Source organism: Mastigoproctus giganteus, chromosome 5 (assembly GCF_048544385.1).
Source record: "Mastigoproctus giganteus isolate SK-2022 chromosome 5, ASM4854438v1, whole genome shotgun sequence".
NCBI classification, from domain to species: domain Eukaryota; kingdom Metazoa; phylum Arthropoda; class Arachnida; order Uropygi; family Thelyphonidae; genus Mastigoproctus; species Mastigoproctus giganteus.
Genome location: NC_143579.1, coordinates 184,039,450 through 184,054,883, shown reverse-complemented (window position 1 = coordinate 184,054,883; position 15,434 = coordinate 184,039,450). Strand labels below are relative to the sequence as shown.

At 36.1% G+C, this 15,434-nt stretch overlaps 1 protein-coding gene across 1 annotated transcript in view; it reads left to right on the top strand.

The window, feature by feature from the left end:
* The window catches only part of LOC150085910 (uncharacterized), a 97,114-nt gene that overhangs the window by 6,727 nt on the left and 74,953 nt on the right, over positions 1 to 15,434 (top strand). Inside the window, exons 2-7 of the mRNA XM_090374737.1 lie at positions 1,585 to 1,681; positions 2,452 to 2,504; positions 4,187 to 4,283; positions 5,131 to 5,247; positions 5,667 to 5,755; positions 7,774 to 7,919. Of these exons, the coding sequence (XP_090230863.1) occupies positions 1,585 to 1,681; positions 2,452 to 2,504; positions 4,187 to 4,283; positions 5,131 to 5,247; positions 5,667 to 5,755; positions 7,774 to 7,919 (599 nt within the window). The remainder of the gene's footprint in view (positions 1 to 1,584; positions 1,682 to 2,451; positions 2,505 to 4,186; positions 4,284 to 5,130; positions 5,248 to 5,666; positions 5,756 to 7,773; positions 7,920 to 15,434) is intronic.

Genomic DNA, 15,434 nt, shown 5'->3' with positions numbered 1-15,434 from the left:
TGTCTTGTTATAATATAAAATTTAGTTCACAGTGTCGGAGTCCAGAGGATATTGCATGATGTTCAAGAATGTTTTTGTATCCTTCTTTTCTTAAAGTTCCTTCTTACGATGAAACCCACTCCAGAAAAATAGAAGCAACTGCAGATCATGATGGGGCCACCAATACTTGACTTTAGGCACTGAACAATGTGGGACAATTTTTTCTTCAGTTGATCGTCTCACATATATTCCACGCTTGGATTAAAAAGTTTTCAAATTTGGATTCATCCCTCCACAGTACGTTTTTCCACTCTTCAATTATCCAATGTTGATGGCTCTCAGCCCAAGCTTCTTTTGATTTTCCGGTTTTAATAAGGGTTTCGGACCTCTACCCGACCATGGAGTCCTGCTTGTTTAAGACGAAGTTTTACAGTTGATGTATACAGGGGAGTTTCTCTGTTAGTATTGAACTCAGCTCAGATTTCAGGTGCAGTACGTTGTCAATTGCGTTTAGAAATTGGAGTTATGGTCTTATCTTGTGCTTCCGTTGTTAAGCGCAGTTTTCCTGATCGTGGTTTGTCCTTTAACCTACCAGTCTCCTTGAATCGTAGTCACTTAAATGAACGCTTAGTTTTTGCCAATACGACTTATGGAATAACTTTCTTTACACAGAGTTATAATAGCACTTCTTTTTTAACATTCAGTTCCTTATTTCTTGCCATGTTTATCACTTGTAATAAAAAACGCACCAAACTTACCCTAAACACTTTCTGAATTAGGGGTGTTCGATTTTATAAGTTACATCTTTTACCTCGCAATTTATATTTTTGCAAAACCCTCTAGAATCGTCTACAATCTTCTATAATATCATAACAGTAATCCCAATTTCTGCGATATTCTAGAATCATCCACAACTTCCACCATATTCTGAATCTTCTACAATATTCTACCATATTCACGAGTCTTCTACACCTTTCTGGTTCTTGAATTTTCTTAATTTCTTAAATATCACGTAAGTTTTTTTTTTTGATTTTTATACATAGAAAATATTTTAATAAATATTGGTAAATAAGTTGGTCCTATTTTAATAAAAACAAAAAAAAAAAAAACACTTTGAAAATTAAGAAGTTGGGAATGGGATTCCCAACTTTTTTGGCGGGAGTGTACACGAAGTGTTTCCTGAGGGACACAATAACAAATAAAAGACCACAGACTTGAGATGAGGGAGTGGATTTTGCTTCATGAAAATGCAAAAGGATTGCTGCAAAAGGATTGAGAAAATATAAAACATTTTGATAAATGTTTAAGCTGTTATGTTTAAAAAGAATTTTTTTTCATCGCGCATTACGGCTCTACAAGAACGTGTTGTGGCAGATTTTCATATTATGCAGGCAAACTTCTGCTCCCTCTGCCTGAGATTGGCTAACTACCTTCTCGATTGAAGAGGCCTTTACGAATTCCCCCTCTCTGATAGAATTCGATTCCAAAATGAAATGGAATAAAGTGAATATTTAAAATTCAATTTTGTTCTTATATTTGTTGTCTTTAACAGATATTCGTTAAAATCTTAGAATAATTTGTAATGAAGAAATTCCTTATTTTCAGCTACGTCACCAAAAATCACAACTACTGGCAATCACGGGGGATTCCCTGTTTGAAACCTTATGCAGTGATTGGATCACTTCATAGGCTGCTTGGAAAGGTAATAATGAATTTGACTTACAGTTTTTTTTCTGTTCTAAGTAAGTTTTTCTAGGATGCGAAAACATGAGCAAGCTTTAAAATGTTTTCAGTATACTGTAGTCTGTAAGCTAAAATATGACAAGTTTCGGTCGCATTTTAGACGCTCTTAAACTCATACACAACCGAAGACTTATTTTAAATGCAAATTGGAACCAAGCTAAAATAAGCTTCTACTTTTAAGCTTGATATTATTCGAAATAAAATTTTGTACGAAACCGACTCCACTAGAAAGTCGAGATCATTAAATATGTATTTCGTGTTTTCCATACCTTCTCTGGATCAAAAATGAAGAATCGAAGACCAGATAGGAAACCAATCAAACCGCGGTTTCACAAAAATCCAAATCATCGCAGGAAAAATCAAAGGTCATCGATGGATCTAAGGGCATGCGATGCCCTTAGATCTAGCTTATTTTTTTGATGATTTTCCAATGATCTCCTTGTTCCAAAAATTGTCAATAAGGTTTGACGAAAGAGTCTTGCCATGGCAAAGCAGTAAAGGAATTCTGCCACAGTCCTTTCTTCAAAAAAGTAGTCTAAAAACAAAGTAATCACCATTTATTCAAAAAATAACAGGTTCGTTTTATTTTTATTTTGATAGCCGTGTGCTGTAGCTGTAAGTTGCGATAACTACTGTATTACAATCTCTACATTTAGGTGTGAATTTATTATTTGAGTTAAACATGCCAGCTCTTCAAAACTCATGGGATTTTTGTTTCTTTTTCACCAGTCATTCCATGAAAATCAACTTAAGGCATACAAGGAATATGGGAGACTTTTCGGGTAAGTGTGTTATGTTTTCATCGTAAACTAAGTCCTATGTCCACCTACAGAAACATGGAGACGATTCTCTCATTAGAGAGGGAAGTTTCTCCCAGGAAAATATATTATTTATTACTTAATTATCCATTACATAATGTTTAATATCTCCAAAAGTAAGTATCATTTACACAGCACTAAAGGTTATACCAAGTTTGCCCAATAATTTTATGTCCTGGATTTGATTAAATATGCTTCCCCCGGTCTAGCATTATTCTTTATCAAGGGTGAAAATGTTAAAACTTGTATTTGTTGGGCACCAGCTAGACAATAGAGGTGGCTGGGAGACTGTACATACACTCGGATGGCTGTGGCTGTTTTTTCCACATTATAAACTTTAAAAAAGAAGTAGACTCTGCTGTTTCTAAAGAATGCATTCAATTAATTTTTTATTTCATTAAACAAAAGAAAAAATCGGCTTTAACCACCTTCTTCCCGACAGAGGTGAATTAAAAACTCAATGTCTAATAACAGCGTTATCACTCATGCGTTATGCCTGGTATCAGACAACGCATGGGTGATAAAGCTGTTATCAGACATTGTCTGTGTATGGATACACGAGGATCACCTAAAGTCAAAACCGTTTACACACAATATACACATATTTCACAACACAGAACCTTGTCCACTGAAAAATGCTCGTACAAGCTGAAAATCTAAATTCGTCATTGTAATAAATATTATATACTTGTACATCTTACAATAGGTGTTTTAATTAAAACATAACCTCAACATAAATATCACATTTCAACGCAATGGAACTTGCATTATAAATTATAAACCAAAGATTGATGCAATGAAATCTTACACTTTAGAACTAAGAATATCTTTGTTAAATCAGAGTTATTTCTTGCCAACATTGATTCAGATGTAACCCGAAATTTAAAAAGCCACCATCTTGTTTTTCTCCAACTTAACTTTTGACTTTTTTGTACTTGACTTGAGTCTTGCTCCATTGACTCCAGGATGGATGAAAATTAAATGCATATTCAGGAATAGAAAAGCTCTGCTACTAGAAAATGTCGAGTACCGAAGATTGCTTACTGCATCACAATGTTATTTGGTTTTTTTTAGGAGCATTAGCAACTAAGGCCATATTGCTCCGAGGATATGCGGTGGTCATTCCCTAACCTTTCCACATCCTTGGTATTTGGTGGTCATGGGTTCGAACCCCGGTCTAATGAAGAAGCGTCCGCTACGCACTGCTGCTCCTGTCCACCTAGCTATGGAGGCGCCCCTTAAGGAGAGATCGCTGGATTTTTGGGAAATCCAAGTTGCAAACCATGCTCTATTCTCATAAGGTAGAATTTCTTCGTAGAGGACATTTAAACTTCACAGAAATACAGTGATGGTGTGTTCAAGGGAATAAAGAGTTATTAGAGAAGTTTATGGAATAAGAGGAGTGATGAATGATCCATAATTTTACTTGCCTGGGCTCAATTTGTTTTCATTTCAAATTCAGATGTTATCTCAAGTAATTTAAACACTTGAGGTATGTTAAAATCTTTTTTCGCGCTGTTCTTAACAGCAAAATTAAGCTTTGTAAGTATCCATAAGTGGCACAAACGTCGACGTCCTTACATTTATATGACAGCCCCTTTTTTGTTGGTCGTTAAAATTGTCAGTAATGTCAAATTTCTTTTCAGATCGTACGAAGGTATGCGTCCCACGCTCCTTGTGGCCGAACCAGATCTCGTCAAGCACATACTGGCAAAGGATTTTAACCACTTTTCCATGAGAAGGGTAAGCTTTGGATGAGAATACTTTGCAATTTAGTTCCTGATTACATTTCACGTACCTATAGTAAATATGACTTGCATAGAACGTGTTTCTTCGTAGAGGAATACCATTTGAAATTATTTACCAGTCAATAGCTGTTAAACACATGATTGACAGACACTTGGCATAAATATATATATATTTTTAAAGACAGTACATTGTCCTTATGATTTAAACGCACGCAAGATTTTATAATAGCAGTAGTTTGAAACAAATTATGTGCTTAAGCTTGTCATAAGAAAACTTGCAGAATCCAAAATATGCATAATACCACAAACCGAAGGGTCTATTACATGCTTTTAAGATAACGTTGAGGAACATTTTTGGTATCTAGCTGAGCCCATATTCAAATCATTCGAGACTGTTCCGAGAACTAAAGAAGCTTGTGTTATTCCAGATATTCTGATTCATTTCGAGAATTCATTTAGAGAATGTAACTTAAGTAATCTCCTGATTTACGAATATTTGACCTTATGAACGCAAATCTGGCACTACAAATTCCATTTAAGGACTCTAACCTCGATCATGCGAATTTTAGCTGAAATTTCAAACTCCATATAATGTCGAATTGGCCATTTGAGAATTCTCCCGCTATTTCCTCCCCCAAAATTGTTGAGTACCATCGTAATACAGCAAAATTATCATCTAATGGTAAGCTATGACATGTTGGTGTAATTTTAACTTAATTTTAAATTAATAAGATTATTTCAATCAAATATTTAATTGTTCATTTCTTTGTTCTTTTTGTGATGAAAATCTAATAAGCGCACTTTTAAAGAATGTCTCTTATTTAAGATTTTCATTTGTTCAGCTTTTTAAAGTCGGAGAGAAAATATTAGATGAGATGTTGACGTCATTACACGGAGAGCAATGGAAGAGGGTGAGGACCATCATGACCCCGGCATTTACATCAGGCAAAATGAGAAAGGTAATCAGAACGGTAAAAAGAGAAACTTTAATCATAAATTTTGATATAATTTTACTATGGCAAAGTTGTTCGAGGGATTAAATTTCAACCATGGCTCTGTTAATTGCGTCCTGATTATATGAAAAGATGTATCCTTTAATTCTTTTATCATGTATGGACAAAGTGCCGTTTCAGAGGAACTGTGGCTGAAGAGAACTCCCATATATTAATGTCATCAAGGAAGGGAGCGGTCTTCAGCTGTTTAATGGTAATATTATGTATTATTATAGCAGATCTATGATGGTTATTAAAAGATATTCTTCCGCTTTGGCCCAAATGTCTGCTTCTGTTTCTAACTTTTACAATTTTCAAAGAATTTTCTGATAATCCTCCAAATTCTTTTATTGCAATTAAGCTCCATTTCTTTTTGTGCATTTCAGATGGCAATGATTGTTAATGATTGTGCCGACACGCTCACAAAAAATTTCTTGGAAATCGCAAAGAAGGAAGATTCAGTTGACTGTAAAAGGTAACTTAGTCTGGATAAACTATTGAGCATTAATTGCAAGAAATATAATTTCTACTACAACGCGGCGTACTAAGGTTTAAGGTATTGCAATGCATATGAATTTCTTTAAAAAGAATAAACTTATATCTGTAGTACTAACTTTCAACATTTACAAGCACATATTCTTAAACATCTTTCAATAATGCCAGATTTTGAAACATTTTATTTCAAAATCAGACTCTAAATCCTTCATTTATATCGCTTCGTTAAAATTTTCTTGTCAAAAGAATCAAGAAAAAACTGTCTGGATTTGATCACATACACCAGACGTAATGAAAACTAAAGTCTATCTGGTGAAAGAATAACAAAAAATTAAAAAAAAAGATTAAATTCGAAATGCTCAAATAAAACTATAAAAATATGCATTTCTACTAAAGGCTTCTGCAAAAGATAACTTCGTTTAATGTTTTCAAAAACTTCAATCAAAAAGCCAATAACTGATGTAAAAAAACTAAATGACCTAAAATTATATTTCAAAACCTCCCCCAATACTTTTTAGTACTGAATTTGATGGATCCAATGAAACAAAATGTACTAAAGAGGAATGTGTCTTCCATCTGTTATACAAAGCTCAAAGAATTGTTGAACAGCATCTTTGCCAACAAAGATTATCAGTTTGTTTGTTATTTGGTTTTTAGGAGCATTAGCAACTAAGGCCATATTTCTCCGGGAATATGCGGTGGTCATTCCTTGACCTTTCCGCATCCTCCGTATTTGGTGGTGACGGGCTAGAACCCCGGTCTAATCAAGAAGCGTGTGCTACGCACTGCTGCTAAAGTTTATCAGATCCGCAGAATCAGCATTGCAGTACAACCTTCTTATTTGTATGATCCTGGAGAGTTTTTGAGATCCTTTATTTGAAGAGCTACAGCCCGTTTCCAAAGGTATTTGAAGTCCAAAAATTGTGGGTCAAACCAAGCGAGCTATTTTTTCTTCCTTTCCTACAATCAATCACACTAGGTTTGAACAGAAGAGCATTATTGCCAATGAAACTAAGGATTATTTTTACATCATTTTATAGAACTTTGGGTACAAGGGATCCGTGCGACCTACTCAAAGAAATTCCTATCCACAGAAACAGGGTCTGGATCGAGAAAGATTCGCATAAACTTATGACAGAACTACCCCGTAAACATTATTGAATATATACAGCACTTGGCCCAAAAGTAAGCGTTGTCTTGTCTAGGAATGCAGGGCAAAGGCAAGTGCAAACCATAGGCCGCAGTGCATCAAGTTCATCTGAAAATTTTGCATAATGTTCTTCAGGATACCGATACTTCTTTGACTGTACTTAAGGTCACGTCTTAGACGAAAAATTATTGCTTTATTTTTTGTATTCAACTGTTACTGCCAAATATGCATCTGCTCATGTTCGTCAATGTCCAGCTGTTCTAGAGATGCTTTCCGAAGAGAATCGGAAAGGGAGATGCCCAGTCAAATGTCTTCCAATTGGCTAACGTGGCATTTAGCGATCGCTGTGATCAGAAAACCGCTGACAGAAAAGATCGTAAACGTTCCCTTGATTTCTATAAATAAATAATATAAGGAACAACTTGAGAAAAGTAATGGTAAGAAAACTACAGAAACGGTCCCTGCAAAGAGAACCCAATAAAGAATACCCGACGGTAAAAAGTCAAGCAGCACAAGATTATAATTAAAACTAATATATAAATTAGGTTTTATTACGTACCAAATATTAGAGAAATAAGTCTACTTAACTTTCGTTCAAAATAATTTAGTAGTTAATTTGTAGCTGAAAAAAAAAATAATAATAATAAATAGGGCTTACTATTAGTAAGATTCCTTATGGTGCCCGACTTTGTCCTACTCTGTAGTAGGAAGAGTGAATGGCCAGTCAGTGGACTAATCAAGGTCTAAGCAGCAAAGAAATACAATAAACAGAATGGATTTTACTTAAATCACATTAGAGTTTTTGAGAAAGGCGAATATTGTTGATTAAACTCATTTTATTATTTCAGATTATTTGGAGCGTTTACCATGGATGTTATAAGCAGCAGCGCCTTTGGGATGAAGATCGATTCTCACAATGATCCAAACAACCCCATGGTGACTCACGCTAGGAATGTTTTCAGCAGGAGGCTAAGCATCGCCACTATTCTTAGACGTAAGTACAATTTCCCATTTGCTTTGCATAACTACTCTGACAATTATCAGTAGAATATTTGGTATCTTCTGAAATACAAACTATTATTTATACCAGAAAAAAGAAATTCATGGATGTAGTTTTAATGCAGTATTGTTAGCTTTTTGGACAATTGGTGCACCTTCTCGTATCGTTATGTACGACTCGTGAACGTACTATGGTTGTGCATAAACATGTACAGAAAGAAGAAGAAAAAAAAAAGACTTAAAAACAGTACACGGGAGAAGAGTAATGAATATTACACAGTTGTAATTAAACTGAACGGCTAAGTTTCGAGAACATAAAACTAGGTGGCCAGTTGGTGTGCTTTGTGCTCCTGCCTTTATTTTTAATAGTTTAATACTTCATTTCTGAAATAATTACACGCGGAGCAACGACTGTTCACTCTGAAGGTGACTTATCGACAAATCCTCCATGCTAAGTAATCTTTTCTTCTCTCTTTCGTGCTGTGTTTAGATCGCCATATAAGCGTATATCATTTCAGACCAGTTGCTAATTTTAAGTGTTCAAGATCATAGCAGAACGTCAGTGTTCAAGATCAGTAACATCCCTTCCTAAGATCAGTTGGCTTTCTACACTGTTTGCCCTACGATATATTTTCTCCACCTTTGTTTTGTAAAAGCTGACAGACTCTGTAGAAGTCCGTTAATTCTCACAATCTAAACAACAGCTATAAGTTATCTCCCAGACAGAGTCAACAAAAATGGGTCTCCCTACCACTACTTGCTCAACATTTTTTTTTTATTTAATATGAGAACCCCAAAACACGAAAGATATCAAAACCTATAGTACCATGCGTGGGTTGAACAACAGAGGGAATGCCGGAAGCTTTGCTCTGGAGACTAAACAGAGGTTTCACAATCGAACACTTCAAGCCTCCAATAAGGAAAGTGGTGGTATTGCGCCGGTTGATGAGAGTCAACTACCACCTAGTGAACTTAACGTACTGGTGAAATGATTCTCGTGATGCAACCCTTCTGAATTGCTCACGAACAAGTTTAGCTGTAGCTAATAAGAAACCTGTGCCATCTGAATGCAGTAAAACGTCCGTTTCAAACTTTTTCTGGTCTGGAAACTTCTCTTGTGCAACCTCGCCTGCTTACACTTGAAGCATCCCAGAAAATATTGAAGACGGAGATAATTTAATCGAACGCTACCTATCCTCCTGGGTTTTCTAATTTTTGGTAGACAATCTCGATGAGATAAAACACACAGAAGGCGACTTGACTGAATCACATAATCATCTTTTGCAGAAATACTGATTACAAAATCCCAGATGAGAATGGAGTGACATATACAAAATTTGTACTCCATCAAACTACGACTCAAGTGATGACGGCAATGTACTAAAAGAATTCCCACAACCCCTATTAAAAGCCAACAAAGTCTTCACCAATCTTCTTCAGTCAGAGACAATAAAGGAATATAAGGGTGGTCTCGAGAAGTATTAGCAAACCTCACCAATGCCACCTGGGTCAATGACATACATCAACTAGCTCAATCCTTTGGGAATCGCCGTGTGTTGTTAACATGTATTTGGACAAATACTTCCGAGATTCGAGACTGTTGACCTCCTCTGTCAGAGTGATCTGTAAAATGGCCCCCGATACAGTGTTATGAATGATAATACGCAGTCACCAACAACTGACCACATTCAGATGTCTTCCTCCGCTTATTTTTCCACTAATCCAAAATTAATTAAAATGCGGCATTTCATTGCAACGCTCCCATAATGTAAAAGCGGCAAGCAGGCCTGAAGCAATCAAGTCAACCCAAACAGCTGCAAGAATTCAACAGAACATTTTCACTTTGAACATAAGGATCTTCAGAGTGACTGTGCATACCAGGAAAGTCAAGAACACAAAAACGTAGACGACTTATCCAAAATATCTCAGATTGAAGTAGTGTTGGAGATGACGAGACAAAAACAGGGCAAAAACTTTCGACCATTTTTTCAGGATTATTATTCGAATAGAAGGTATCTTGCACACAATCACACCAAAGAAGGGTTCATTCGTGGAACTGCTGTACAGTCTACTCTAAAATCTGCCTCGGGGAAAGCTGAGGTTCATTACACGACTCCATCCACATACTAGTTTGGTATCCGTTAAGGAATTAATTGCAAAATAAAAAACTGGAGTTCGCGCGCAAGTCAGAAAGATGAATCATTCGCATTGTTTCATGTTTCCTGAGAATTCCACAACCCTCAGACGCATGCCTAGCAATTAAAATCAAAGAAATCTAGATCGAGAACCGATAACATCACCTGTTTTCTTCAGAATGTTGAGTATCTCAAACCCTACTATTTCATGATGAATTTTCACTCACTTGTCTAACGGAAACTTGACTTAATTATGAGAGACACTGCTAGCTGAGCAAATTTACAAACTATCACTTCATTAGTAAAAACGGAACGGACAAAAAAAAAGTAAAATTTAAAAACTCAGATATCCAAATATGTCTTATCAATCTTTGGTCGGATAAAACGCTGATACTAGAATCGAACGCCACGTGTTGATATCACTGAACTTGCAACCAACTTCTCCAAATTTCATAATGAGAGATGTTAACACGCCATTTACTGCACCTTTGGATTAATACAAGAAGGCACTGATCCTACAAGGACAAATCAGATATTGGACCTTCTGTACCATAACTTCCCAGGGCTAGAAAGAATAACACAGAATTTTGCTTTTTATTGCCTTCAAGTGTTCCATGAAATCCGAAGGCACCCAAATAAATGCTGTGACCTAAAGGAAAATTTCCTCCATTTGTATATGCATTTCGAAAAAATTCTCAACCTTCTAGAATCATATAACTGGGAAAACATTTGTAACCTCCAATTTGAAGAAGCAGTTAACCAACTCTCTACCAATCTCTCAAGAATTGCGGACCTAGGTGCTTCTAAAGTTATTCGTATTTCCTACAGAACTAACCATAGGCTTTCTTGCGAGATTGAAAAGTGCCTTCCTGAGAAAGAAAAAAGCGTTCCGAAAATGAAATAGAACAGGGGCACACCAAGACAAGAAATTTTATACAGTTGGACCAACTGATGATGTTACCAACACCAAATCCAAAATGGGAAGCATTCAAAGATTTAATCTTGGAAGATACTGGGCTTTTCATACCAACTAAGAAATATTGTTCACGATTTAGGCCTAAATGGATGAACTAATGTCAGACGAACTAATGAGACATGTGACAGAGAAGAAAAATTAATTAATGCAATTAAAATTAATGTATAAAATAACAGGTGACACAGAAGGCTATGATAGATATAAGCTGGTCTGTACCTAAGTCACAAAGGAGGCTAGGCAGGCGAATGCAGATTACGAGAAATCTTGTCAAAGGATACTAAGAAAAACAGCAAAGAGTTCTTTACTTATGTAAATTCTAGAAGGAAGAGAATGACTCACATTGGTCCACTGAATATCGATGGTTTAACTGTTGATGATCCTGCTCAGGTAGCTAACAAACTAAATGAATATTTTGCATCTATATTCATACATGAGGTGTATTAAACTCTGGCAGTAAGCTAGATAATCTTGTAATAACTGAGAATAAAGTGGAGGAGAAATTGTTGAAGATAAATACAAGAAAGGCACCTGGGGTGGATGGAATCTATCAGGTTATATTAAAGGAGGCGGCAAAGGAAGTAAGCAAACCCTTATCCATAATTATGAAAGCTTCCCTAGACTCAGGGGAGGTACCCATGGACTGGAGATGTGCAAATGTGACCCCAATCCACAAAGGAGGATCAAAGGGAGACACAGGTAATTACCGAACTGTTAGTTTAACTTCTGTTCCAGGGAATTTAATGGAGGCACTGGTTAAAGAAGCACTGCAGGATCTTTTAGACAAGACTTCAGTTATAGCTGGGACACAGCATGGGTTTGTTAAGGGGAAGCTTTGTCTGACCAATTTGATTGGATACTATGATGTAGTCACAAAGGAACTGGATGCAAAGAATAACTTTGATATCATATATTTTGATACTGTTGCACATGGAAGCCTGCTGCACAAATTGGAGCAGTGTGATGTTGGAGGCAAATTGCTGCTATGGATAAAGGGATGGTTGAGTGGGAGAAGACAGTGAGTGGTAATCAATGGACACTGCTTTTCGTAGACTAATGTTATTAGTGAAGTCCCTCAGGATTCAGTTTTGGGTCCAGTGATTTCTGTATTTAAAATGATATTGATGATGGTATATCAAGCTTAATGTCCAAGTTTGCAGACGATACGAAGGTTGCAGGATTGTTAATGAAACTAATGGCAGTACGCTGCTGCATCAGGATCTATAAAAGTTGAGCAGATGAGCTGAGAGGTGGCAAATGAAGTTTAACATTGACAAATGTAAAGTACTACATATGGGAAGCAGTAATCCCAGAGTAGCGTATCAACTCTGTGGTACCACACTGACAGTGGTAGAGAATGAAAAGGACCTGGGGATAATTGTGCAGGCAGATATGAATTTTTCTGAGCAGTGCAGACGGTCTACAAGAGTAACTCATGGTGTCTTGTCAATGATATACAGGAATTTTTCTAGCAGCGATAAGGAGGTGATTATCCCCCTTGTATAAGGCAATGGTCAGGCGACACTTTGAGTACTGTATACAGGTCTGGAGGCCTCATTTTAAGAAGGATGTAGAGCTGCTGGAGTACAGAGAAGGGCAACAAGATTAGTGAATGGAACAAAGGGTTGCTCTTACGAAGAAAGGCTTAAATTTTGCAAATTATAGTGTCTGGAGACTAGGCACCTGCGAGGTGATCTGATTGAGGTGTATAAAGTCTTGAATGGTTTGAGCATGCTCAATGCTGATGGGATTCTTTCTCTAGCTCAGAATAATCGCCTGAGAGGGCATAAATTCAAATTGAGGAAGGACGGTTGTAGGATAGATGTGCGGAAGTTTGCCTTTAGCCAGCGGATGGTTGATTGCTGGAACAAACTTCCATCTGTCGTTGTAGAAGTTGATAGCTTAAATAGATTCAAGGCAGAACTTGACAAACATTTGGAGCGAGTGGATGGATGAAATGGGAAGGGGTTTTTTTTGGTTTTTTTTTGGCTTATGCTATATAAGCTGGCTTTCTTGCATCATGTGCTTTTGCTAATAATGCTAATGGTAATAAAGACCGCATCGGTTTCAAGAAAAGGAGAACCAACTTTCTAAAATTGAGGACTACGAACCATAAGTTAATTTACAACCACCTGAAAGAAAATAAGCAGATTTGTTGTGAGCATCTGGAGAAGTGCAATATGAGTCAAACCACGTTTAATGCATGGGCTGAACCAAACTTCAGGCAACTTGAAGATAAAAGAAGTATATGCAATTTGAGTATTAAGAAAACCACAAGACCGATCCTTGCGACTATTCACATTTCTAAAGAATCGATAATAAAGGCAGTCAGTACATTTCCTAATAAAGCTACAATCCGCTCGGGTGGATTTTCCTGATTCATATTGAAAGTTCTATTTACATTATTGATATCCTTCACTACATTTTTAATGGAATTCTAAAAACTGGCTCCATGACTTTAATATGGATATCCTGTTAGGTCAAACCAGTTCCAAACTCCAAATCGCTAAAATATCTGAAGAATTAAAGACTAAATATCGATTGTGTGCTCGCTTCTGAAAGTTTTCCAAAAAAGCGATCCATACAAGAACAGTTGATCACTATTTCAGCCATAGACCTCCATATCTTTATAATGTGATCAGTGGGCAATCTACCATCACTAAACTACTCCAAACTCTGACCTACAAAAGGAATGCTTGCTTTATCTTTTTGACATTAGCGGTGTCGGGAAGCATTGCCATTTTAAATAGTCAATTCTCATAATTACAGTACTCCAAACATCAGGCATAAACACAAGGTCGTAAATAAACAAGAACCTTTTATGACAAAACAATGGGCTCTGTTCTTCTGAATTGGCGTCTATAATTCCTATTCTCTCTTTCAAACAGTCCGAACACGTGCCGAACCCAGTCAACATCTTTTTACTGTCCAACCTCAAAACACAACTAAGTTTTTCCTTTTCCTCGTTTTATTCATTCAACTTCCGTTTTCTGGAACAACCTCCCTTCATACGTATTTACTGAAAGTTAAAATCTACAATAATCTTATTTCATCTTCTCAACCTTCAGAAAGGATGAATCTTTAGTTAGAAGAAAAAAAAAATTGCAACTTGCTCGGGTTTGTTTTCTTTTCTGTGCCTATTGGTTATCTTTTACTCAATGACCTACAAAATGTTTATTAAATTGTGCGTTATAGATCGATACTGTTTCAGTATAGTAAAAAGAAGTTGAATAGCAGCCGTTCATAAATGAATCATCTGACAGATTATGAGGAAACATCCATAAAATTTAAATTGCACTCCTTTAAAATTCAATTTTAAAATGTTCAAATTCAAAAAACATTTTTTCCAGTGCGACTGCATTTAAACTGATAAGTGCGCGTGCTGACCACTGTTTATAGGATAACTTTAATGTCAATAAATTTCCTTACAGCGATTTGATTTAATTCAATCAACCCCAAATACCACGTGCAAGTAGCCGTAATTAAGTTATGCGTTCCCACTAATAATGAATTTTCATATTCAAATAATTAATGAAAGCCTGATTATTAACTTACACAAGCATTTATAGAAATTTCAGTGCAATTCGAGCGACATTTCATTCTTTGCAGCTGCATTAAAATTCCTGTTTTTCTATTTCTAAAAACTGTTAGGGCCCTAGGGGGTATTACTCATTGCGTTCAAAGATACGGATAGTTGATTTCACTAGTTGTACTTGGACTGTTTCCATCCTTCCGTTTCCAGGAGGAGGGGCGTTATTAATCCGGGCATCTTCCTTTCAATATTGTCGGTTGTGACATTTTCCTCTTCTTTGTTCATCCAAAGACAGATAAAACCATTTCCACTTTTTTTTTCTTTTCAAGTGGGCAGTGTGCACTTCAACATTGTCCTGTTGCATAAGTACATTTAAATTGGTTGTATGGTTCAAGAGTTGTTATTCAACAGCTTTTGGCGTACGTTGTATCTTTAATAACAACTAAAAGAACTTCGCAACTACCTTCTACAACTGCAATTTTACAAGGACGTGTATTTTGTAGATACTCTAACAGAGTTACATAAATAGTTCACATATGGAAAAAAAAAATTAAGTTTTGTCACTGATTTCAATAATGTTTATTTCTGGAAATAGCCTCTTCTTTTATCTAAATTCATGTCATAATAACTGCTTCTCACCCCCATATTTCTTAATTTAAGTTAGTAAAAAAAAAAAAAAAAAAAAAGGGAACCTCCATATTTGAACCACTTTATATCATTATGATCAAAATTTCAACATCGAGAAACAATAGACGCAAGTCTCACGAGACCATGGGCTGCCCGATATTATGAAAATGATTACAAAAAGGTAAACTTCAACCATTATTAATCCATCCACTGCAGGATGAAAGCCTCCTCAACGATTCATGT